The sequence below is a fragment of the Ambystoma mexicanum genome, chromosome 6q (genome assembly GCF_040938575.1).
Source record: "Ambystoma mexicanum isolate Mex_15411 chromosome 6q, UKY_AmexF1_1, whole genome shotgun sequence".
NCBI classification, from domain to species: Eukaryota; Metazoa; Chordata; class Amphibia; order Caudata; family Ambystomatidae; genus Ambystoma; species Ambystoma mexicanum.
This window is the reverse complement of record NC_090937.1, coordinates 1,604,371,088-1,604,396,511: the sequence shown is the minus strand read 5'-3', so window position 1 is coordinate 1,604,396,511 and position 25,424 is coordinate 1,604,371,088. Positions and strand designations below refer to the sequence as shown.

The 25,424-nt window shown below is 46.7% G+C and overlaps 1 protein-coding gene across 1 annotated transcript in view; it reads left to right on the top strand.

Moving 5' to 3' along the window:
- LOC138516892 (uncharacterized) overlaps window positions 1–25,424 on the top strand; it is a 145,828-nt gene that overhangs the window by 78,938 nt on the left and 41,466 nt on the right. Inside the window, exon 4 of the mRNA XM_069632346.1 lies at window positions 24,542–24,722. Coding sequence (XP_069488447.1) covers window positions 24,542–24,722 — 181 coding nt within the window. The remainder of the gene's footprint in view (window positions 1–24,541; window positions 24,723–25,424) is intronic.

The window sequence follows — 25,424 nt, the reverse complement described above, 5'->3', positions numbered from 1 at the left end:
CCCAGCCACCTTTGGTTTTGATACTTAGCCATATAATCTATCTTCTTGCTCTTCCTCTACTTCCAGCCACCTGTGGTGGTGATGCTTGGCCATAGAATCTAACTTATGCGTCTTCCTCTACTCCCAGAAATCTCTGATGGTGATGCTTGGCCATAGAATCTAACTTCTGCCTCTTCCTCTACTCCCAGACACCTGCGGTGGTAATGTTTATCCTTAGAATCTAACTTCTGCCTCTTCCTCTACTCCCAGACACCTGCGGTGGTAATGTTTGTCCATAGAATCTACCTTCTCCCTCTTCATCTACTCTCAGCCACCAGTGGTGATAATGCTTAGCCATAGATTCTATTGTGTTGCTCTTCCTCTACTTCCAGCCACCTGTGGTGGTGATGCTTAGTCATAGAATCTGTCTTTTTGCTCTTCCTCTACTTCTGGTCACCTATGGTGGTAATCTTTGGCCATAGAATCTAACTTCTGCGTCTTCCTCTACTCCCAGAAATCTCTGATGGTGATGCTTGGCCATAGAATATATCTTCTGCCTCTTCCTCTACTCCCAGCCACCTGTGGTGATGATGCCTAGCCATAGAATCTATCTTTTGCCTCTCCCTCCACTCAGTGAATTTGAACAAATGTGTAGCTGTACTAAATATAAGAATATAGCTGATCCTATGCCAAAAAGGAAGGACAACATGCCTATTCCTGACTGCTTTATTATGAAATGATTGAATTCACTATGCTTCAGCCAGTTATATTTCTAGGCATTGGTGGAATACTAGAAAGCCTCATCAGCTGAGCTCAAAAGAGAATCATGTAGCCTTTGGCTCTGATCAAACGCAGATAGTGGATATACAATCCTGCAGGGACTTTTAATCTGACAGAAGCAGGTGTGGGAATCACAAGTGGGACTATCGGGGCCAGAGGCCCACTTCTCGCTGACCCCTAAAACACTCTGCTGCAATCAGTTAGTGTCACACAATGACGGGCCATCAGTTCCTTACCGTTTCCTGCCGGGTAGTTATGAACACAAACTGAGCTCTCCACTCCTCAGGGTGCATGTGAATCGCATTGAAAAACAAATTGGTCGCAGTAGACAAGCCAGTGACCTCTTTATGACGTCATGCTTTTTTCCATGAACATCATTGCATATAGAAATGTTAACAGCAAATGCTTCATAGAATATTGCCTATTGTCATAATGGCCACCATTATTCTGATCTGCCCTCACACCAACCCGCCGATGACCATCCCTACAGCAAAACAGTGCACCTTCCCGACTAGGCTTGCACTATATAAATCTCATACACACACATACATGTTAGTGGTCCATCAAGGACCATTTTCATTCCTGTGTTTACTTTTTTCACTATTGGTTGTATTGCAAACACTGAATGGAAGCTTTGTAACCCCATATTATTGGTTTTTCGCTGTTATTGGCAGTTTTTTGTTATTAGTGAAATTCCCTGCATGCTCTATATTCATCGCAGGTGGCGCTGCTTAGAAAGTTTGCCTGTCCTCTCACGCCTGAAGACCTTCAAAAGCCTCTAACTGTGGAAACAACAAATCCAGCAGATAGGTTAGATTTTTCTAGCAACACTCTAAACAGACCCCTAGTAGGATTGAGAGTAGTGATGTAATATGTGAGGTCATCAATGATGCCATTTGTCATGTAATCTTCGATGTTCTGGATGTTAGTCTTAGCAGTGCATAGAAGCCTGCCGCGGTAAAGGGTGACGCTGTCCCTGCTGTCCTGCCTGCCTGCATTTGAGGATTTGGCCTGTTACTTCTGGAGGCCATTCCCCCTTTTCTCCATGAGTCCACACCCTCTTTTCACCAGGAGGAAAGAAGAGGAAAAGGGGGTTTAAAACCTGTGGATGGTGACCCTTGCGGCGACGCCTGCCGCTGTCCCTGCTGTCTGTGCTGCCTGGAGTTGTTTGGAGCTGGTGACTGGTGAAGAGCTGGCCTACATACTGATGCCCATCCTGACTCCCGTATTTCTGAGGCGATTGAGGTCCTGATTCTCCGGGAGGCCGCAGGGATCCTGTGGCCCGTCGTATTGAAAGTAACTCATCTATACGACTTGAGATACAAGCCAGCTGGGCTTGGTGGCCCCAGGGAGTGTTTAATGGTTTTTGGGCACTAAAGCCGCTGAGAGCTTGCTGTAACATTGGTCAACCGAGCTTGACTTTTCTATTAGCCACTGTTGATTCCCAAAGACCCGTATAGACTAGTGAGCAGACATTTTCTTGATCTTGATCCCTGGTGGTGATACTTGTGACCTTGAGCAAGACTGTAAAAGGACCCACGATAGAATATTCTGCTCAAGCTTGGTCTTACTGCTTACATAGCCCTTTTGGTTTAATTTCAAGCCTTCTTCTATCTAGAGTGTGGCCTGGGGGGGACACGGACTAGAGCAGCCCCTTAAACTGTCGGATGTGCCCTGGGCACCTTCATTAGATCAATCCTGTGCCCACGTTGCACCCACATTGGAACGGACCTATCATAAGGGTCTATGGTTTTTATTTATTTTTAAACTGATAGTGCTTGTGAATTATTTTGTTATCGTGCCTGGGCTTGTTCTGAGGACTTGTTTTAAGTACTTTTAGAGGTTGGAGCCGTCCGTGGCTTTTACGATAATGTGCTAGATATGCTTTGTTTTTATTGTGTTTATTGTTTTATCTACTGATGTTGTTCTGATTTAGGCTAACCTTTGATCCACTAACTAATCTATTTGGTTATTAATTATTAACTATCATGGGGAAAAGGAAGGCCGTCAATCCAATGGGGGCAATCAATGAGGTTAATCAATTGATTTTCAAAATAAAGGTTTTTTTATATGATATTGATGACCCAGCTAAAAATGTGGCTGCAACCAACATATTGGTGTGTTCCCTTCGGGATGAGGCTATAGGCCCATTAATGGCCCTTCTGGTACCATATTTAATCGTGTGTCAGCTGTGACTGATGATTTGATATCTTTATGTGGTACCTCCCCTCCAAAAAAGGGGCTGTCTGGGGTCACCCTGCCCCATATAACCAAAGTAGACCAACCGAACCCGAACCAAGTTGCCTCCAAGCAAACTCAAGATGGGGGCAAGATATTTATACTGCACACAAATAAGTCCTCCACCGGTCCAAATATTGTGGAGACCTATACCCCACCGCTTAGTATAGGGCGGGCATAAAAGGCTGATATTGGTCCCCCATTAGCTTTGGAAGCCGAGTTTCTTTATTCCATGGATAGGATATCCCTGCTGGAGCTCACAAACCTGTTTGATCCTCTGGGTCCAAAGGGGACCACCTGTGCTAAAGACCCTGTTAACCTATTAGGGAGGTCTAGAACTAACGAGAACCCTTGGAAGATGGTAACCCATTGCAAGAAAATAAAACATAGACAAAGAGCTGTTACGCCACAGATGAACCATACAGGGGCTCTGTGCTGGCCCTCAAGAAATGGGTACCCTAACGGAAGTGCTGGATGCCCATGAGTTGCCCTCTTCTAATGTCCAGGAGCAGGCTAACTTGATCACTGAGAGTATTGGTTGTATCAAGGAAGAAATAGTTGTAGTGGAAGGCTGTATGGGCCCCCCTTTAGGACAATTGAAGGAGCTTAAGGGCCTGATTGATACAGTTAGCAAATCTAGAGTGCCCCACTTAATGGGTGCTAGGTTGGGGGAATTGGAACAGTGGTCTTGTACTAAACCACCCAGGAGAAGATACTAAACCACCCAGGAGAAGAACAACCAGGACCCTATCCCCTCCCAGGTGGTAAGGAGGGGCATTGAGGTGGGTATGGGATTCGCTCCCCCAGCAGTTGATGGTGATCCTAGGGCTATTGAGATGATTGCCCATGGAAGCAGGGCTGGCGACAACCTTGAAAGTATGCACAGAGCAGAAAAGAACTGGAAATCCCAGCGCTTGTACACAATGACATAAATTATCCACTATTCAGATCCAAATCAAATGAACAAAAGTTGACAAGCTTGCAGCAGGTGAAGGTATCGTGTCGTGGAGCCTCTGCTCAAGTCTTCCACAATTACTAACCGAGAAACAATTGATACACTCACACTGCACGTGTGTCCTAAAACCTTTTTAATGCAACCAAGCAAAATCAGTTATTGCATCAGCCAACAAGTGTTTCAAGCTCAGCTCTTCTTCTAGGGCTTGTGATGCCTTGTATACTGGATCCAAAACTAATAAAATTCCAAATCTGGTGCATTCACCCATCACATATCATATATCTCCTCGCTATTGCGGCAAAGAAAATCACTCCTGAATAAAGCCTTTCAGCTACTGATTCTAAACACGTGTCGGCTGATGCAATAACTGATTTTGCATGGTTTTATTAAAAATGTTTTAGGACACACGCGCAGTGTGATTGCATGAATTGTTCCTCCTTTGTAGAAAACCTTACCCGGGGAGGGCAGGGATCCACTTGGCATTCCTGAGTGCACAAGATGCAAATCAACATCATGCCCTTGTCCACCCCAGGGAGGGTGGATGGGAGGGGGGTAATCTCTTGACTGGCACAAACCTACAACCCCTGAGAGCTAATAGGGTTGTCCATAGGTTGCATATTGGTGGAGCGGGGGATGGGATTCTGAGCCCCCTGTTACTCTTCCGTTGTACCCGTGGCCCACTGCCACATTCAAATTTGAACTATATAAAGATCCAACTGACTTTGCGGCCCATGCTGGAGAGTATCTTAAGTATAGATTTGCGGATTGTCCGCCCTAACGGGGTGAGGATTATGGTCCATTCACAACAATCCTTCGAACAGAGTTATACCCATGGCCTTTCACCAGTGAATATTTCAAATCCTGGGGTCCTTATGGTTCCTACGAGAAGAGGGAGGAGCTGTGACTGTAACAAGGAGGTTGTTGGGGAAGATTCACCCCCATCGTTGGACCTGGTGGATTGACTGCTTGGCTCAACTAAGGGGGTTGCCAGTGGGCAGTTCAAGATTGTGTCATGGAATATCACAGGACTTAAGTGTCATATTGTGGATACAGCCTGGAGTGAGTTTGTGAGAACCCACCAGGTAATTTCATGAAACTTGGGCCCTTGATCCGATTGCTTTTCAGGCGTATGTGGCACACATGGTCCCAGCTAATGGGGGCCCTAATGGGAGAAAGCGTGGGGAAAGCGTGGGGACTGGCGATTTGGGTAGATATTAATCTGGCTTGGGAGTTGGAAACGATCGCTACAAGGAACCGCGATTTGCAGGTCTTGGGGCTAGTTACTTCATTGGGCATTAGGTTCTTGCTGGCTAACCTATACAATAGACCCAACGTGGGGGCAGGTTTGGATTCATTGTTGAACCTGCAGGAACTGTGTGGGTCTGATTATCCATATATTGTGGTGAGCCAATTCCTATTGTTATCTGGTGATCTTAATCTCCAGATGGAACCCTTAACCGTGTTGGGAGACATCTGGGAAGACCAGGACTCGGCAAGGTCTATCCCTCCTTTGACTTGTCCCATTAGGAGAGTACATAAGGCGGCCATGGAGACAGCTTGTATTATTGCAAGTTTGCAATTAAGGGCCTGTAATGGTAGACTTTTATGTGATCTCCCTGCGCAACCCACTTTTAGGGGACCTCAGGGCCATTCCCTTATAGATTACTTTTTCATTACAGCAAGTAATTGGGCTGGGTGTTCAAGAATTGGTCATAATTGACCAATGTGATAGTGATCATAGGCCCTTTCACTTTTTGGTGAAGTTGAGGTAGGTAGGTCTGGAGGGGGGTCTCTTGATATCCATTCTTAACCTATTTTGGTGGAGGGCCATTCAAGAAAGTCAGTGAAATGGGAAACCTGCGTGCAGAGAGGTTAGAAACAGCAACTGTATGCAGCTATCAGGGCCAATATGTGTGTTATTGCCGATAGGAGCATCTCAGAAGGGCTGGTGGTTGCAGAATTTGTAAGGATGAGCAATATTCTAAAGTCCTTATTTACCGCCCTGTGGGGTAAGATTAAGAAGCACTTTCTCAGTAACAATACGTGGTATGACACGGAATGCACCCAGGCTAGGAAAGACATACTGCCTCATCACAAGTTTGGCAGTAACCCTTAAAGGCGGCAATAACGCTGTTACCGCCGCATTTAAGGGTCCGCCAAATCACAGGCTTGGCGGATTTACCCCCAGCTCTGAGCTGGGGGCAAATCCGCAGCGATTTTGCAGATTTTGGGCCTCATCACGAGTTTGGCGGTAACGCTTAAATGTGGCAGTAACGCTATTACTGCTGCATTTAAGGGTCCGCCAAATCACGGCCATGGCGGATTTCCCCCCAGCTCTGAGCTGGGGGCAAATCTGCCGCAATTTTGCTGATTTTTTGGCGCTAATTCCGCCGGCGGGAAAATGGCCAGCGGTAATAGCGCCAAAATTCCCCATTGGGCCCAATGGGAATGGGGAATTCCCGAATGGGCCCAATGGGAAATGGGAATTTACCTTTCTGCCAAACCTGTGATACAGCGCTAATAGCACCGGGGGGGGTTTGGCAGTAGGGCTAATAGCCCCGGCGGTAATACCGCCAGAGTTAGCGACAAACTTGTTATGAGGCCCTTTCTGCTCTATTACTGCCAGCGGTAATACTGCCAGCAGTAATAGCACTGAACATTCCCCATTAGGCCCAATGGGGAATGGGGAATTCCCGAATGGGCTCAATGGGGAATGGGGATTTACCATTCCGCCAAACCCGTGATCCGGCGCTAATAGCACCGGGGGGTTTGGCGGTAATGCTAATATCTCCGCTGGTTATATCGCCGGGGTTACCGCCCAACTCGTGATGAGGCCCTAGTGTGTTATGTCAAATCCCTAGGTTTACGTGATAAGTGTGTCCTGAGGGATTTGAGATCTAAATATAAACACCTTCTAGCTAAAGCGTCGGCTACGTGCCTCAATGTCTTGGGAAGCCGTGACTGCAGCTATGGTGGCTAGGGATATGATTTAATTTTGGAAACTGATAGCCCCTAAAGAGCTTAACGGCAGACGTGATCCCATTTCAGGGAAGAATGGGAGGTCCACTTTACTGAAATATACTCTGACAGGGAAGGGGGGGGTCTCGGGAGGGTCGGTTTGTCCCAGTCTTTGATCGACCAGAGGGGCTGCTGGTTATTTGCGAGTCAGAGGTTGGGGAAGCACTATTGTCCCTGGGTAAGGCCTCAGGGCCGGACCTGATCCCAATTGATTTCTTCTGTGACACGCCAACAATTTGGATCCCGATGTTGATGAGAATATTTAACGCATTTATTAGGTCCGGTTTGATTCCCCCTACCTGGTCAGAGGCTATCATTGTTCCAATCTTCAAAAAGGGATGCAAGGAGTGGCCTGAGAATTACCACTCGATCTCCGTATTTGACTGTGTTGGCAAGACATTTGGCAAGGTTAACTCCAAAAGTGGGCAGATGAGACAGATGTTATTTCTAATGCTCCAGCAAGGGTTAGACAGGTAGAGGGGCAGTGGATCACTGCTTTTTATTGTTCCCGCTCAAAGAGAAATGCACTAAACTCCTTAGAATTAAGCTGTACGTCATCTTTATTGATTTAAGGATGGAGTTCTATTTGGGTCTTAGGGGTAAACTGTGGCAGGTTTTGGGGAAAAGGAATGTTCCTTGGCCCCTTTTGGATGCTATTAAGCTGCTTTATGATAAATCTACCACCACAGTTAAGTATGGGATTGGAGGCAAACACACAAATCCATTTATCGTTAAAAGAGGAGTTCTCCAAGGCTGCGTCCTGGCACCCCTTCTTGTTCTACTATTTATTCAAGAAATTGTTGACGCACTAGAAGTAGGTACAATGGACCGCCCTAGAATTGGTGTAACACAATGGCCATGCTTATTCTTTGTGGATGACGCTGCAATCCTGCCACTACCCTAAAGGGTCTTGCAGCAGCACTGGATATATTTGTGAAGAATTGTGATACCCTTGGCTTGGCGGTTAATGTCTCAAAGACAAAGGTAATGGTATTTAAACCACCCTGTAGAGGAAAAGCTGCATGCCTCTGCAGGTAATTCCGCTATCACGGATGGCACTCTATTAAGAGTGGCACAGGACACCCAGGAAGGGTTTGGGAGGTTGTGCCAAAGTAAAGTGGACAGATAAGTACACACACAGCTGAAAGAAAAGAGAACGAAGAGTAGGCAAGTGTAGCAAGGAAAAAGGTACAGAATGGATTCCCTCTTGGGGTGTATGCAGATCTAGGAAAAGAGTATTCCACGAACCTTAGGAAATACTCTAGCCTTCTACACAGTTTGCTATAACAGAGGCCCACGCTGTTTGCTCACAGCTTGGAACAACAGCTATGGGTGTCTCTAACGCAGAAACGAGACAAGGGAAGGGGCAGAGGTTGCCTGACGGAAACCAACAGACAAGCTCTGTACAAGGGGTCTACAAACAGTACAAGAGAAGACACTAACAGACAAATCCTGGGAAAAGGAAGTCGATAAGCAAACTAGCAGAAGGAAATGAAGGGAAAGTCGTATAACAGCATTGGATAGGGATAAAGAACTGAGGTTTGAAAACAAGGAAGAAAGCAAGGGAGCAGCAGTCGGGAAACAGGGGGACTGCAATAACTGAAAGTAAATAATGTAGGTAAACTGTTGTGGATAGCAGAGGACGGTAGGGTACAAGATTGAAAGCTCAGAGAAGCAGGGAAGCAATGAGCAAGCCCAAAAGGAGCAGGGTTGTAAGGAAGGAAGCCCAAAGGGGAAGGGCTTAGGGCAGCGGAGTGAAGCAGGCTGCATGGCAAGGAGCCCAGGAGGGCTGGGCAGCAAGGAGTGAGCCCAGAGGAGTAGGGCCGCTGACTGTAGAAGGCTGCAGGACTGTAGAAGGCTGCTCGACTGGAAGCCCAGCAGACAAAGACTGTAGGTTGAAGGCAGCGGAGCGTGATCGGCTGCAAGGCAGGAACCTGGAAGGCTCATCTCCTGACATCCAGTGATCTTGATCCAGACGCCGCAGCACCGCGCTCCACATCCACGAACTCGGACCCTGTGAAGAAGAAGAAAGACAAGGTTAGAGCATCCGTCGTAGGGCATCGAGCTCTGCAGCTTCTGCCGGGCCGGCAACATCACCTGCAAGGGAAGAAAGTAAAAGAGCAAACATCAAAAGCAGAATGGACAGCAATACAAGACAACAAACTTTACAATACAACAAAAACAGACGAGGAAAGACAAAGGCAAACAGGAACACTTACCTGAAGTATAGTGGCTTAGTCGCAGCAGGACTGGACTGCCACGTGCTAGGGACCAGTGTAGTAACTCGGTCCAGATCATATAAGCGCCCGTGCCAGAAGCAGCAGTACGGAGTGCTCACCAAAACTAATCAACAGGTGAGCTTTTCAGGGACAGCGCATCCCACGGGTACCACGGTTTGGGAGAAGGGGTCTGGAAGGGGATCAGGCACACAAGAGCGAAGTCAGACCAGAGCGACCTCACTCCTGGGAGGGCTGCAACCGTGCCCCAACGCCTCCGCAGAGACCAGGTGAGCGTTAACAGGATGATGGTAGTGGGAACTGTCCTCTGTAGCACCTGGTATTATCAGAAGCGCTGGGACGACCTAAAGCAAGGATCCACAGCCTCATAGTCAGACACAGACGGAGGAACACTGGTACAGGAGGAGGCACGGTGAAACCCCTCAATCTCATGGGCTGGGAGGAGACAGCCAACACCATCCTCCTCATCAAGGGCATTAAAGGGATAGTGAGTGCAGAGGCTGGAGCTGGGGCACATGGCGACGGCGCTAAGTACATCTGGCACCATGTATAAGTGAATGTAGTGTCCAAAAGAATGCGTCCCCCAGCAGAAATGAAGAGAATGGGCACAGAAATGGTGCAACACATGGTAGTCAATGCAGCTGTGTGCGATTGAGGAGCTGCAGGCATCTATTGAGGATCTGGTGGCCCAGCAGCTGCAGGAGATGTAGGCCATGTGTGAGTGCCTGCAGGGTGGTCACTCGGTCATGCCACTGCTGCTATGACTGCAATTGGACAGAGGATGCGGGTGCAGACAGAGGCTACCTCCTCCTCCACCGAGACCATGCATCAATGTATGCAGCTTACCCTGCATCCAATCCCAGAAGAGCCCAGGAATCAAGGGCATCCAACTCTGTAACACTCACAGGGTGCCAATCACAGCAGCTCCACACTGGCAAGGAGCCCAATTCAAGAGGCACAGAAAGTGACATTTGGGCACTGCCGCGGTGTCTTGAGGGTGGGTGTCTGGGGAGGATGTCTTGAGGGTGGGTGTTTGTGGAGGTTGTCTTGAGGGTGTGTGTTTGGGGCAGGTGTTTTGAGGGTACAAAGCGCAGAGTGTAACATCCTGGAGACTCCGGGATAAACACAGAGGGTAGGCAGGTTTGAGCTGCTCCCACATTTTTAACATCACATGGCTAGTATTTGCAGCATCTTTAACCTGTCAGGGTGCTGAGAATTAAGCGGTTCTCAGATATTTTTTCAAATATCGAAGGCTGCATGTAAAAAACACTGATTGTTTTCAGCTGATTTGGTGCAGCCTTCAATATTGACAAATATTTTTCACTCACCCTTTAAATATGGGACTTTTCCCCATGAACCCCCTTTACTCTTCTGCCGGCACCCCGCCAATAAGCATTCCTTCCCAGATCCCCACCCCTCAAAATCACATATGCAAAAAGAAACAGAATAACACATAGTTACCCTTCCACCAAACCCCTGCTTTCCACACAAGCACCCCTCCGCCACCCACACAAACACACTTACACTTAGCTTCTCCCCCTGAATCCCCACACATTCCCCCTCAACCCACACACACACATATTTAACACTTATCTGAGATGCCTGCAACTTCTGTCTTCCGGCCACGCCTGCCTGTCAGCGCCTACGCGCCCTCCTGTGCAGTCAGGGGTGTGACAGCTCGCTTTATAAAGACCCCTTACAGAACTTGGGTATTTGTCCATACTTATTACAATATAATTTCTTATTCCATTCGCTACCCCTGCCACCCCCACTTATGGAAAAAGGTGCAGAATGAAACATTTTTATTTGTTGGCATAAAAGGCTGCAGATTTATTTCCACAACATTGCTAATAACTATATGCTTAAAATTACCGCAAACCAAACTTTGTGAAAATAGTTCTGAATGTGCGGTGACCAGCCGATTGTTCCGTGTCCAAACCTTGCTTCCCCCTTTCTCAACCAAGCCCACTCTAGGCCAAAGATCCCCCAACCATTCTTGCCTGAACCCCACCTGCCCTTGCAGGTGTTCCTGGGCTGGAGGAGGGCCGTGTTGCCTGGGGAAGCCAAGCCCTCATCGATACCTCCAGCGCCCTTGCAGCTTAGGCCTCAAAGGGGTGCTGATCGCGAGAAGAGCGAAACCTTTTCCCGCTTTCCCACAGCTTGTTAGTAGTCTGGATAGTGCCACTGGTGGCAAAAAACACTGCCACGCCAAAGGTGGGGCCACACCCACCATGGCTCCCCCCTTCCTATTTACAATTCCAGCAGTTTAGTACACAAATTCCAAAAGAACAGATCCATGCCTGATGGTGAATAATGCATGCCGTCCCTCTCGCAGTACTCGGGTGATTTTAGGTTAATCAGACCATGCCTGACCTGCGTGAAACCTCTGCCCCTGCAGAATATGTCCATTGCCACATTTAACTCCCTCCTTGATTTCTCCACTGCTGAATGTATTTCTGCTCGCCTCCATTCCTGTCTTGGGATGATCTCGGACCAGATGATCTCGGTATCCCCCAACTGAGGGGACACTTCCTGCAAGGTGCACATCCATTCCCTCATCAAAGACCAAGTTTGCCAGGTCATTGCCTCCTAGATGGATGATCAATACGTCGGGCCTGTGGTGCCTGCCCAACAATTTATCAATGTGCCCTTTTAACTGTGCCCATCTCATCCTGGGTACACCATTGCACCACATCCAATACTCGCCAGCTTCCCTGGCCCTTATCACAAAAGAATGAACCACCACCCAAAAGTACTATTGCCTCCTTCGGGCTGCTGTCAATTGGAGGGAGATGAGAAGGTGGTACATAAATACTACATTCTGTCCGGCCTTATATACCTCCTAAAACACCTAGACTTCCAACCCCCGATTCTCATAATTGCCTCAGGCCCCATGCCCAGCTTGGCTGCTGATGTGGCCGCCCGATTATAAAAGAGTGTGCTCCGAACACCCCTCCTGTCACTCCCATGCCTTTCAAGGCCATGTCCATCATAACCTGCGCAGAGCAGACCCATCCCTATGCAAAAATAGAGGTGATCCAGCCCCCGCCGGCTGCCTCTCTGAGGTAAGCTGTCAGTACCCCTACTAGACACACTGTGCTCCCCTCGATGCTATAGAGGGTGACTGTTCTCCCTTTTCCCTTCTGATTCGTCTTAGGCCAAGTTAGATAAATATGCACCCGCTCCCCTGACAATTGCACATCTTGCGGCCTTAAAAACCCAGAGCCCTGTCCCTCTTTATTCTCAGGGACCAGCTTGCTCACTCTAAAAGCTCCAAAGAAGGCCAAGGTGAAAGCTTCCCTGAACAAAACCCTCTCTTCTTCGCTCCGGCAAGTCTTATGCAGAGTTCGATTAAACTGTGCAGTTTAACAATATCTATGGGACGCCTTGTGTCAGGCTTCCTCTCTGTTTGCTTAGCCCAACCTTTCATTGCCATCGCAATGTAATGCTCTTTAGTGGGATTGGGTAAGATATCCAGGATCTGGTTTTCCCAAACCGCCATACCCATCTGACAAAGGCATGTACTGGCAATCCCTTTTGGTGCTCCGTCAAAGACTGTTCCTTAAAAGTCAAGAATCACTACCAACACACTTTGTACCTCCTTGCTGTCCCCAGTGCCAGGCTGTGTTGATCAGTGAGCTCAGATTTTCCAAATCATGCCCCACTACTGGGCCTTGAATGGGGTCATCCTCTTGTGTGATCCTGGACTGCTCCCCCGAAATCTTTCCCACTGCAAACGAGAGAGAGAGTCAGCTGCCACGTTCTTCACCACTGGAATGTGTTGTGCTCTCACTTCGGAGTGCAACTAGAGCAGGCTTGTTGTCAGCTCCCTCAGCATCCTATGTACCCTTACATTGCTGGACGTCCCTTGATTAATGATTTGAACCAACGCCAAGTTGTCTGACCAGAGACTCACCCTTCTATTCGCCAATGACTCTTCTCATAGCCTGATCGCCACTACAATAGGAAAAAGCTCCAGCAAAGTGATGTCTCTGGTAATGCTATACTGATGCCATGCTGCCAGCCAAACCTGCCGGCACCACTCGTTCTCTAAAATAGCCCCAAATCTGTGGAAGCCTGAAGCATCAGTAAAAAGTCTGAGTTTCTTGCTACTAGCCCACTGCTCCCGCCAAAGTAGTACCCCACTGAAATCATCCAATAAACCATCCCACATCTTGAGGTCCTCTTTAACTTAGCCCCCAGCCGCACGTGTTGGGAAGCGTGCTGCAACCCCACATTCTTGAGTTCAATGCTCCTGCTGAACACCTTTCATGCCGGGATCACCTTACAGGCAAAGTTCAAATTTCCCACCAATGACTACAGCTCCCTCAAAGTGGCCCTACTCCTGCCCCTCAACTCCTTGATCGATTCTTTAAGTTTCACCACTTTGTCCCTTGACTTCCCCTCCACTGAGTCTATCTCTATTCCCAGGAATGTCAGTCTTTTGAGTGGACCCACTGTCTTACCCTTAGACAAAGGGGCCCCATTTCCTGCATCAATGATTGGAACCCGTTCATTAGCGCGCCACATTCATCTGTCCCTTCCTTCCCAATGAACAAGAAGTCATTGCGGTAGTGCATTACTACCCAGCCCCAAGCCATCTGCTTCAGTGCATACTCCAAAAAAGTGCGGAATTTTTCAAAATAAGCGCACAAAATAGCGCACCCTATTGGTAAGCATCTGTCATAATAGTACGAGCCCTTCACCTTGAAACCCAGAAAATTGTAGCTTTCCTTGCTAATTGTCAGTAGCCTGTAGACTGACTCAATATCAGCCTTCCCCATCAGTGTGCCTCTCCCTGCTGCTCTCATTAGCTCCACTGCATCATCAAAGGAAGCATAATGAACCCTACAGGTCTCCTCTGCTATCCCATCATTTACTGATGCTCCCTCGGGGAAGGATAGGTGCTGTATGAGACGAAACTGACCTTCTTCCTTCTTGGGAACCAAGACCAGGGGCAATACAACAAAGTTCTTTAAAGGGGGATAGTGAATGGCCCCGCCACCCTACCCAGCCTAATCTCTTTAGCAAGTTTTTGCTCCACTACCGCCGGCATTTTCAGTGCTGACTTTGGATTGTCTGCTTCCATGCTCCCCAGACAATACCATAGAGCCTACTCCTCCCAGAGTTGGCTTTAACTTGGGTTTTCACAGATAAATATATGGGGATTAATATGGGTCCATGAACAATTACGTTGGAACACCTACCCAGTGTCTCTATATTCCTTGGATGGAAAAAATATTGTTAAATAGGCACTTTTGGAACTATTAAAACATCAAACCCATATGGATGGGATGTTCTGAGTCACAGACCAAACTATCAGAATTGCGTTTTTTGCACAAGTATGAGTGGTTTTTTGTATGCATGGGGATGAATGAGTATGCAAGGAATGATATGTGAGTTGTGAGCTTTTTCGTGTTGATGTGATAAAATGTGTGTTCTTGCCAATTGATTTTTTATAGATGTGTTATTAATATATGTTCTTTTGTAAAAGATTTTTACTACTAAAAAATGATTAAACAAATCTAAAACAAATGAGTTCTGTCATGCTGTCTTATGTCTAAAATATACACCCTTTAAATAGGATTGTTGGTCTTGGAGGGGATTATGCAGCGTTTTTACGCACACATTTATATGAATCAATTATAGGAGGTTGTGCAATTTATCCACGGATAATTGCATTTTTTGTTTGGTCCCTGCTCCCCATGGCACTGTTGTAAGGGATCACAAAACCCACCTGAAACCTTCCCAAAGCAGTTTTGCAACAGCGCTAATGTGGTACATATTCAAGAATGGGATTAATTTGGCCAGGCGTATGGGCACGGGCAAGGGGATTTCATTTGTGCTTAGCATTCTCTTTTGGTTTCATGCTACTGCTCCTCTTTCCCCCTTTGCATGAAGACGTGCTGTGATTCCCTGCACATTTGCCACACGCGTGCTTGAATTTGCAGATTTTCGCCAAAGAGGCAATACCCTTGCTCAAACTTCCAGCAATTTGCTTGCTCCCCCTGCTGATAACTGGGTATACTATTCCACGAGGAGCACCCGCAAAAGGATCCCCTCCTCCTGTCCCTATAAGACCATTTCTCCTTCTTATAATAAGGCTTCTCACCCTGAGCCTTCTCCCCCATTTCCCTTGCTGATGCCATTTTCTCAGTGTAACCCGTCATGACATCCTTAGCCTAAAACCCCTATCATATTTCAACCAAGCTTCGCTGCCATAGGTCAGATATGCAGTATGGATGTATTGCTCATATGCAAATAACGGCCCGGCATCCTGTGGGAATGTCTCTATCATAATGGATGCCAACATCCTGAAAGCTGCCAACCAATTGTGAATGTTCTCTTTTTTCTTGACCCTCTCCCTGTCCTTCTTTTCCCTTTCCTTCTGTATCTGGCGTAGAACAAGCCCCATTGGTTCCATATCTAGCAAGGTAAAAATCTCAAAGTACCCTTTTATGTTTTACCCATCCTGTGTTCGTAGCCATTGCCTATCTATGTGTGAGTATATACCTGGAATGTTAGCATCAGAGTGTTCTACCTAGAATGTTATTGTGTGAGTGCCTAAGTTCTGATTGCAGCAGTTGGAAACTGAGCTTGGCACAGGGGGACCGGTGGATGTTTCTGTTACCATGAACTTGTCCTGTATTGTAACCTAATTGTACTTACCTATTGCTACGAACCTACTAAAACCATATAACTTTATCAAGTATCCCGAGTGCTTATTTCAACCCTCTAACCCCCATCACAACATACTTCTTCTGCCAAATCCTCTCCTTGAACGCCATAGGGATGTGCCATACTAAAGCGTTCCCTGCCGCCCGTACTGGTCCAAAGCCCTGCATTGCTCTCCCATACTGCATATCATTACCTCACACCATACCTTGCCTGCGACTGCCTGCAGGCATTACGGTCGCCTGCTGCAGCTGTCTGAACCTCCCTAGAGACATTTCCCTGGGTAACGCGCGGCTTGGCTCAGGATGCTGGGGCTAATGGCTCTCTCCAAGCCACTCGGCCTCTACACTTCCCCTTACTGGTGCACCGCCTCAGCATTCGTTCCCACTTGATTAAATACATTGACATTCCCACACAACATTTGACAATTTTCCCCCTTGCCCCATGCTTGCAAGCACTGCATCAGGACCGGCTCCAGCAGGGGGGCCAGGAGAGCCAGGCCCCCCCAAGGCCAGCCCCTGGCCCCCCGTAGAAAGCAGAGCCAGACTAGCAACCAAAAGAGGCCCTGGAACATTTCATCAAAGAGGCCCCATATTTCGACAGAGTGCCATAGCTTTGGTATCAGAACGCATGCAGAAAGGTTCCTTACGGAGGTGTCAATGAGATCCTGAGCAGGAAAGAGTAAAAATGGATGGGGGATCCCCCGAATTCCCCACACAGCATGGGCAAAGTCAATCCATGTGCCTAGAGCAGGCGTCTGGGGGTTGTGACAGCACAATGGAGAAATGGACACAGTCATACAGTGAGGCCAGGAGGTGAGGACTTGAGGAGGACCCCTGCACAGTTAGAATTTGCAATCTCGACACTAATGTTATGTTACGATCCGTCTATTTCTGGCCCTTTAATAAGCACAGAACTCATTGGAAAGCTCTGCTCAAAATAAAATAACAAAAATGAGCCGTCGCTCGTGGGTTGAGAATGAAAAGGCTTTCTGGCCAAGGGGAGAAACTCAAGAATGTGAAGGTTGCCACTGGCTTCAGTCGACAGCGCCGGCGCTCACAGGAAAAACACCTTTCTTTAGATGCAGTACCAGAAGAGGACCTTCAAGAGGAGGCAGATGAAAGGTGGAGCAGGAAAGATGAAAAGAAGACCATGAAAAAAAGCTCTCCTTGTCCAGATGTGCGTCTTGCAAAGAGTTTTCAGATTATTACCAAACCTCACATTGCGATGGATACAGCAGTGGATTGTGGGTGCTTCCAACTATAAAGTCGCTCTAAAACTAGATACTACTTTCCTCAGTGATACTCGGATGTCTTTTCACCCATTCCGCCCTTTGGGGTAAAGGAAGCAACATAAGACCCCATGGCATGCTTGAATCCTTCTCATACAAGCAGCCCACTATAATCCTGACCAGGCACTGGTGGTAAAATATAGTGCTATGCACTTAAAGAGCAGTAAACATGATGTACTTAGAATAATCATGTTATTGCTTTGAATAGCAGGGATACACTGAAAGTGCTGGCTGCCTGAAGTTAGCCAGTATTTGCTTTTATTTGCAAAACAACCTCTAAAGTGAGGTGTGTGCTTTTAGGGTACATTTCATTTATGAATGTAGGCTTTTATGACGTGTAAAGTGAACCAGCAAAGAGAAAAAGGAATTTCGTTGTTATTCCTCTTAAAAGGATTTCAACAGCAGCTCTCAAGGGATGCATTGTACAAAAAGAACTTGCACTTTGTACATACATGCACTTTGATAGCAAAGTGACGGCACTAATCACCAGAAGCACAGAGCTGGTGACTGACATGGCATAGAGATAGTGCTTTGGAGCTCTACGCCCCGGAAGTAAAATGTTGGACATCGATAATGTGGCCTTAGACATTTGGGCATCTTTTAGCTACAGACTGATAACTAGACAGACAATGGCAGCTTTTTGCGGGTGACAGATAAGTCACTGAGCAATCATGGACATTTGTTTACTTCAGCTTTAAGCTGCTGGGCGCACTGAGGATACACATCACAACTAAGGGCAGAACCTTTAATCGTCTGTAGGCCCACTAGATCCAGAGTGACTGCCAATCAAATGACATGCGAGTATATAAATTAGGGACTTTCCATATAGAGGGTATATATATCATACCAGCTTGAATGAAAGCGGGCTTGCTGATCAGGTGGGACAAAGCTGAGGATGCTGTCAGAAGATCCTGTCTCAGACTGGCAAGCCTAAGCCTCAGGGAATGTTTTGCTTGGTTTAGAACGCATGCATTCAATGAGTTCTATTGCTGGGGAGTAGCTTGAATTAAATGTGTGCTCTTGCTGTTTATTACATTTCTGAAAATGATTGCTCCATTTAACCTTGTATTTCATTGTGTGTTTTTGCAATTTTGAGACATATGATAATAATTGTAATAATATATGTATTTTTATATAGTGCTCTATTTATTCCAAAGCGCTTTACACAGGACATATTTACATACATTACCCAATCGAAATTGGTACTCATTTATCGACCTCAGAAGGATGAAAGGCTTAGTTGACTCCAGGCCGTGCTCCAGCAGCGCAAGCGGAGGGGGGGCAGGCTCCCCCTGGGAGCCAGCCTCTGCCCCCCCCCTAGAAAGGAGGACATGTCAGTGGTGTTGTACACCACTGGTAACCCGAGAGAGTGGGGGGGTGTATGTCACTCTAAGCATTCAGCAGCAACCTCAGAGACATCATTCTGAGAGGTTGTACTGCAGGGGGCCCGTCCAGGAATTGTTTTCTTGCCCTAGACAATGATTTATGCGTCACAGACATAAAAGTAGGAATGACCAGGGAGATGGAGGGCCATTCACACCTCTAAATGACACACTTATTCAAGCAGGCTGCCTACAACTATTTTTGCAAACCTAAAATCACAATTTTGGTTTCTGTAATTCTAAGTATGTTTATTTTTTGTGGGAATATAGTGGTTTTTCACATCATGCTTAATAAAATGGTTAATTATATCAAACAATAAATGACAGGTAAAGTTGCTTGAACACAGATTTCTGCAGCAGGTGGGTCAACTGACTGTGGGCCCTTACAAATTACATTCAAAGTATATATTCTGCTGCATTAACTACTTGGGTATAAGTGAAAAGATAAGGTTGGTCACAACACAAATTTAATTCTGGAGGGGAGAGTGTAGTAAAATTAAAAAGTAATAGATACAAGGCTTTGAATTAAACATTACCACTACCGTTGCTCTGCCCAACATTCCATGCCATAATTAGCTAATTCATTTTGGTGCTACCACCAAAAGGTGCAGTTCAGGCTCAATTGCTGGGCTGTGTTCCATCTGCACTGGAACACAATCAAACGCATGCATTGTTAGGGCCTGCGTTCTAGCAGTTTGGGAAGGGCTTCTGACATTAGTGACAGGGCCAAGACTGATATGCAAACAATGGCATGGAAGGCTGGCCAGAGCAATGGCGGTGGTTATAATTGATTCAGAGACTTTTGCCTATTAGGTGCAACCAGAATGCATGCTGTGGAGCACAGATAGGATGGCAATAAAATGTGAGGAGAAACACACATCTTATGGGTGTGTCTGGTCATTTACCCACCTAATGACTAGCCATGGCTATGTCTATGCCTCACCACCAAAACCTAACCTTTCTAGAACTCTTTGAGCAAGCTCTATCACAAAATAACACCAAACGTGTTGCTTTATAGGGCCTGCCAGTGTTATATCTAAGCATTCTTTTAAGTGTTTAATTACTTTATTGCCTCTGTAAATGAGATCCTGGTGTAGTAACATTCTCTTAATGTGTGTCTTCAGCCAGTTGATTTTATAAGCAACATATTTGTCAATGCCTCTGTGACTTGCACTGAAGTCCTGTCTTAAACAAGCAATCACAAAGCTAGCAGTTTTGGCTTGCGTATAGGTATTAGCAGACATTTGCCGGGCAATGCCATCATATGCCCAGTTACTGGCACCATTTTCCAGCTGTTCCCATTTTATGGCCAGTTGGTACTCTTATGGCAGTGCCTGGCAAATATTTATCCATGCCTAATCAAAAGCCCAAGCTGTTGGCTTTGCCAAGGCATGTTGGCGTTCGTTTGTCTCCCTAAGTGAATCTGCATATGCCCAGATATGGCTGTATTGCTTGCTACGCCCAGGGAATCAAGCTGCACCTCACTGAACTGGTCCAACAAGGCCCTACCTGAAAATGATAAGGCTAGGTTGGCAAGTATTACCAAGTTTCAGATCATCTCATGCATACTTACCAGTGGGGCTCCGACCTAAATAGAATGCATCTTTGTTTGGACGCCTAGTCTACTCGGCCAGAACGTTTCATGATTCAAACTGTTAAGTACTGACTTGATAACCTCATTCTGTTTGAGTAACTTTGCAGAGTTTGTATGCAATAAGAATATGTCATGTGTGTTGTGGGATTTGTTTAGAAAGTATGATGTAAATCCTGGGTGCTGGGTGTTTAGGCAGTGCCGTAAATTAAACATGAACACCCGTAAAATAACAAACAAGAAGAGCGTTTTCTATAATGTTGCTGGCAAAGTATAAAAGGTGTACATCTTTTATAACTAAAAAGCAGTATTTAAATATGTTTCTAAAGAGTGCAATTAGAGGTGGATTTAACATTTGGACCAGGGAAAAATGCCAATGCCCCAACCCCTGCCCTACTCCCTCCCCTCAAATACAAACAGCAGGGCTGAACAAGCCATACCAGTGAGATCTTATCTTTTTAACGTGTCTCAGAGGCAGATTATTTACAACAGGAAGTGATTAGAGATGAGAAAAGGTAAAAGGGCAGTGACCATTGCAGTGGCACTGTAAAAAAATAATAATATAGGGTTTTAAGACGCTATTTAAGTGTGATTGTTGGGTGATTAGTAAGTAAGGGGATACAGAACAAGCTGTGCGAAACAATAACCTTGTCATGCATTTCATTTCACTTTGTGTCTGTAGGAGATTTTTTGTAAATTCTCATGAATTGCTATGCTGGAGCTTGCACACTTCCATTCAGGATGGGCAAAATAAAGCTACAGTCATAGGGGATCATTTTGCAGGTCAGGCGGAGTGGAAGAAGTGGCGCTAAAGCATTTAGCTTCACTTTTTATGAGCTGCAGGATTTTGTATGATTTGACAGGCAAAGTTGGAGAGCAGATCAAACTCAACAAGGTCTCCCTGACAAATCCAATTGGTATTCCACAAGCATATATTTTTACGTTGGCGGAAAACCAATTGATTCCATGGGATCTGCCTGACTTTTACACCTCATAAAAGCGGACAGAGGCCAAAGGAATCCACTGTGGATGGCTCCCACAGTCGTTAATTGTGGAAGTGATTTATATTTTTCCAGACTAAATTTCAGGCTAGGCTCAAATTATGGCTTTACCACTTGACTAAAGTGTGTGATCCTGGACATAATTTTTAATTTCACTATGCCTTACCTGTTAAAATTAGGTGCCCCTAGAAGTGATTCAGTTCGCATTATAAGCTATTCTAAAAAGCCTCACTCATGTTAGGACAGACAGACAGACAGACAGACAGACAGACAGACACACACACACACACACACACACACACACACACAGACACTTTATTTAACACAATTGTATTGTCCAATAGCAAATCAAAGTAATCAGAAACAAAGAGTCATCACGGACAATTGCATATTATAACCAGTATGTAAACAGTATGTACCAGACAATGATGCCTAGGGGCACGTCCCACCAGGAGCTATACCAGGAGGCCGCAAAACCCTCAACCAGCACCGCCTGCCTCCTGATGCAGCCCTTACAGCCCTAGCACTCCCTTGCACTCTCAATTCAATTAAAATGTGCTGCAAAAATGTAACAAAAAATAACGTGTTTAAAATGTAATTTTGGGTGTGAACTATTGATGGGAGACATTCACAATGGGACTACTGTAGTGGTTCAGTTGGAATAGAGGATTGGGGAGGTTGTGGAATGGGTGGGTGAAGGGAGGATTGTATAAATGTGTATGTTATTGGAGGATATGTTGTTGTGCTCGAAGTATTGTTAAGATTAACAAGGCTACCTTTATTGATTGGACATGGTATGTTCTGTTCTTGAAATTAAAAGAAGTTTGAAAAAAATGTAATTTGTAGGAAACAAAATCTCCTATTCCTTGCTTCAGTATTCTGGGTGGGGCGGTCTATCTTTCACAACAAGATGGAGGGAGCAGACGCATCTCCTCCGGGGACTGCTGGGAGTAGCCACAGTGCTCAGGAAGGTATTGTTGGGCAGACACCATCTGAGATGGTACAAAGACTGGGGGACTCACTGCTTAGCCCTCTCAGAGGAGGAGGAGGCATCACCCTCAATTCTCCCAAGCCAGGCCAGGAAAGGCATACTGGGTGCTGCTGTCAATAGGTGTGAGGGGAGGTAAACGGGAACGGTGGTTGGGGCAGCTGAAGGAAGGTGACTGGACGGTGCAAGGTGAATGAGGATCAGATGTAACAGAAAAGGGGGACGCAGATGGGATGGGAAGATGGGTAGATTGATGTTGCAACACTGTTTTCCTTGCTTGTCTTTTGCTATGTACTGTTTTATATAGAGGGGTGCAAGTGTATTTTTGCAGATCTGGGGAGACATTTTTTGCTTGATCAGGGATCTGGGAAATATGGATCAACACCAGCACTCTGTGTCGGGTACTCCTAGACCCACACCCAATGGAATGTGGGCCCCCCTGATCACAACCCTGGCCCACCCAGATGAAAATTCCTGGAGCCGGGCCTGCACTGCATAACCATACCTTTAACTATTTACAAGGATGCAGGTCCCTCTAATGCCACTGCCGCTGAGCTGGCCGCATGCGTGCTGGGTGCACTGCCGCTACACCTTGGAACCTCTGCAGGCAAAGCCGCCGGATTGGCAACAGGCCCCTGTTTTTTCCCTCTGCCTTTGTCACGCCAGCTGCTTTCTGTGTTTTGGCAGCTTCTGTCTGCTGCCCGATTGCCTTAGCCTTAGCGGTCAATCTCCTTCTCCTTTTACATAGCAGCTCTTCCTCCTCGCTAGGCCCAATTTATTCTTCCTCGATGGCCAATGGCTCCTGTCTGGCCTCTTCCTCTGTGTAATTAGGAAACAAAAGAGGTGACTGCGACCTGTTGCTTGTCCCAGCCACTTCACCATCTAGCTGCGTCGCCACCTTCTGCACTTCGGCCTGTGCCTGGCAGCTGCCATCCGAGCCATCTGGATGAATTGCTCCATGTCCTTCACTGGGCAGCTCGCCACTGGTGGTGTGCTCCCTCCTTGTGTGGACATCCTGGCCTGTTGCATCGGCCTTGCGGTACTCGCACTGCTCTCAAGCCCTGAAGCGGCCCTCGAGGCACATGCACTGCTTAGGTGTGCTGGAAAACTTCTTACAGTTTACAGTGTAATTGTCTGCACTGCTTCGTTGCCCCTGCAGTGGCCCTTGGGGCACACGCACTGCCTGGGGTTACTGCTCCTTCTTTTAAGGCTTATCAATGAGCTGCTTTCTCCTTCTTATGGTCCGGCGTCCTTTGGCTGCGAAATTAACGCTGCCAGTCCACCGGCTACTTATAAACTCCCAGACATGCCCACCTCCTTTGTTCGTTTTCGTGGGCATTGCAACCCCTGCTGCCTTTTCCCGGGCTCTCTTCCCTGCTTCCCGGGCTTTTGCCCCACAACTCCTCCCTCTTAGCCAGGGGAGAGGAAGGAGGACGCTTCCCCGTTATCTGGGCGCTTCTTGAAGGTTGCACCACGTTGTCACCTCCAGTGTTGTCAGTAATGCATTGCTGTATTGTAATGATGTTGTGTGTTTTACAAAACACTAAATGCTTGTCAGCCCTCACTATCTGTGTCTGGCACGAGACCACAAATGTGAATGTTTCTGTGTAAAATGCTTTGTTTGCACACACAGATGCACGTTTGTGGGTCATCGCATTATCAGGATACAGAGTGGCTCGATGCATCCTCACTCACAGGGGGGTGCAGTTTGGCAGTTTTCTCTGCAGCAGGTCTGCAGCTCTCCCCACTTTGCTTGGTCTGCTCTAGATCTGGCTGATCCCAGGGCACATTTTTTGTTGCGTAATAAGGAGTCTTTTCAGATGCATGATACGACTGATTTGCCTAAAATAGACAGATCTGTATTTAAAGTCACGAGTAATTGTGGGTAACACATACGCCATCATGAGTGTCCTTTTGCAAATCATGGACGTGCAAGATGGCCTCCTTGGGTGCAGAATGCAGAGCACCCATTGCATCTGGCATTTTGCACCCCAGGGGCTTAGTGAGTGGGTGCCCGTGTGAGGACCAACCAGCTTCGAGGTGCCCCCCATCTCTGGTTCATCTTTGCGATGGGCTGCCAGAAGGTAGTACTTGCAGCAGCCGTGTCTTTTATCGCTTTCACCATCTTTCCCAGTAAGATGTGAACACATGTACCCAAGGCCTTGCTCTGTATTCATGATAAGGCTTTCTTTCTTTTCATCCAGTTCACTACATGGGCTTACTTACTGGCATTTCAAATAAGGTACATTTGCAAAGTATAATTTATTTTAGGGCAGGCATTGGTGGAGGCAGGGAGAGTTATGGTTGATGTCTTTTTCTACACCTCATCAAATACTAGGAGTCTGACCTGCAAACCATGTGTTTATAGTCTTGGTCTGACTGTCATTTTGTTTCTGCTTATTTCAGAGTAAATAGGGTATTGGTTTCGGAGAGCACGTTCGGTCACGAGCATGGATTTGAATTTAGTTTAGAGGCTGAAACAACATTCGAATCTGGTCTTCCATTCGTCGCGAAAGGAACGGTCCGCCTGTCTGCAACAGCCACCACTTCCCACACATGGAGTTTAGCTGAAACCAACAGAGTTGAGGTATGTGCTTCCAGTTTGTTATTGATTGATTGATATTTTATATCTATCGTGCTCGTACACAAGTGTTTCAGAGCGTGACAAGGCAAGGGAGGGGAGCAGGGGAGAACAAAACAGCGATCTTACTAGGCCCAGTGACATTGAGAACGCGCAAGTCCATGGGAGAGGAGGAGGGGAACAGTGCATGGAAGGGGGGAGAAGTCGAAAGTTCGAAGCAGGGGAGAAACTGATAAATAACAATAAATAAATAATAAAGGCAACAAACGGTGGTAGTGCAGCCAGCAATTTGCAAGTGCTTGGTTTAAGGCAGCAGACAGGGTAGGTCTGATAAGCGCAGGAAGAAAAAAAAAGGGGGGGGGGCTTTATGGGTACAGATACAGGCCCCAGTGCAAGGGGTGTCCTGGAGGCAGTGCGGGAGGGTGGCGGGGTGAGAGCAGGTACCTGGGCCCGGATGACAGAGGGTGGCCAGGTGCACAGTGCCAAGAGAGAACAGATCAGCAGGGGAGAGAGGGATCAAAGGCAGAAGAAAAGAGGAAGGTCTTGAGGTGCTTCCGGAACCAGAGATGGTTCTGCTCAATAGGAGAACAATAGTTATGCCAAGTACTTACTGTATTCAGTCAATAAAGTAAACTAAACGGCACCATTTTGGAACTGTGAAAGTTATAGAGCACTAACATGACTGCGTACAGTAGAATCACAAGGCTT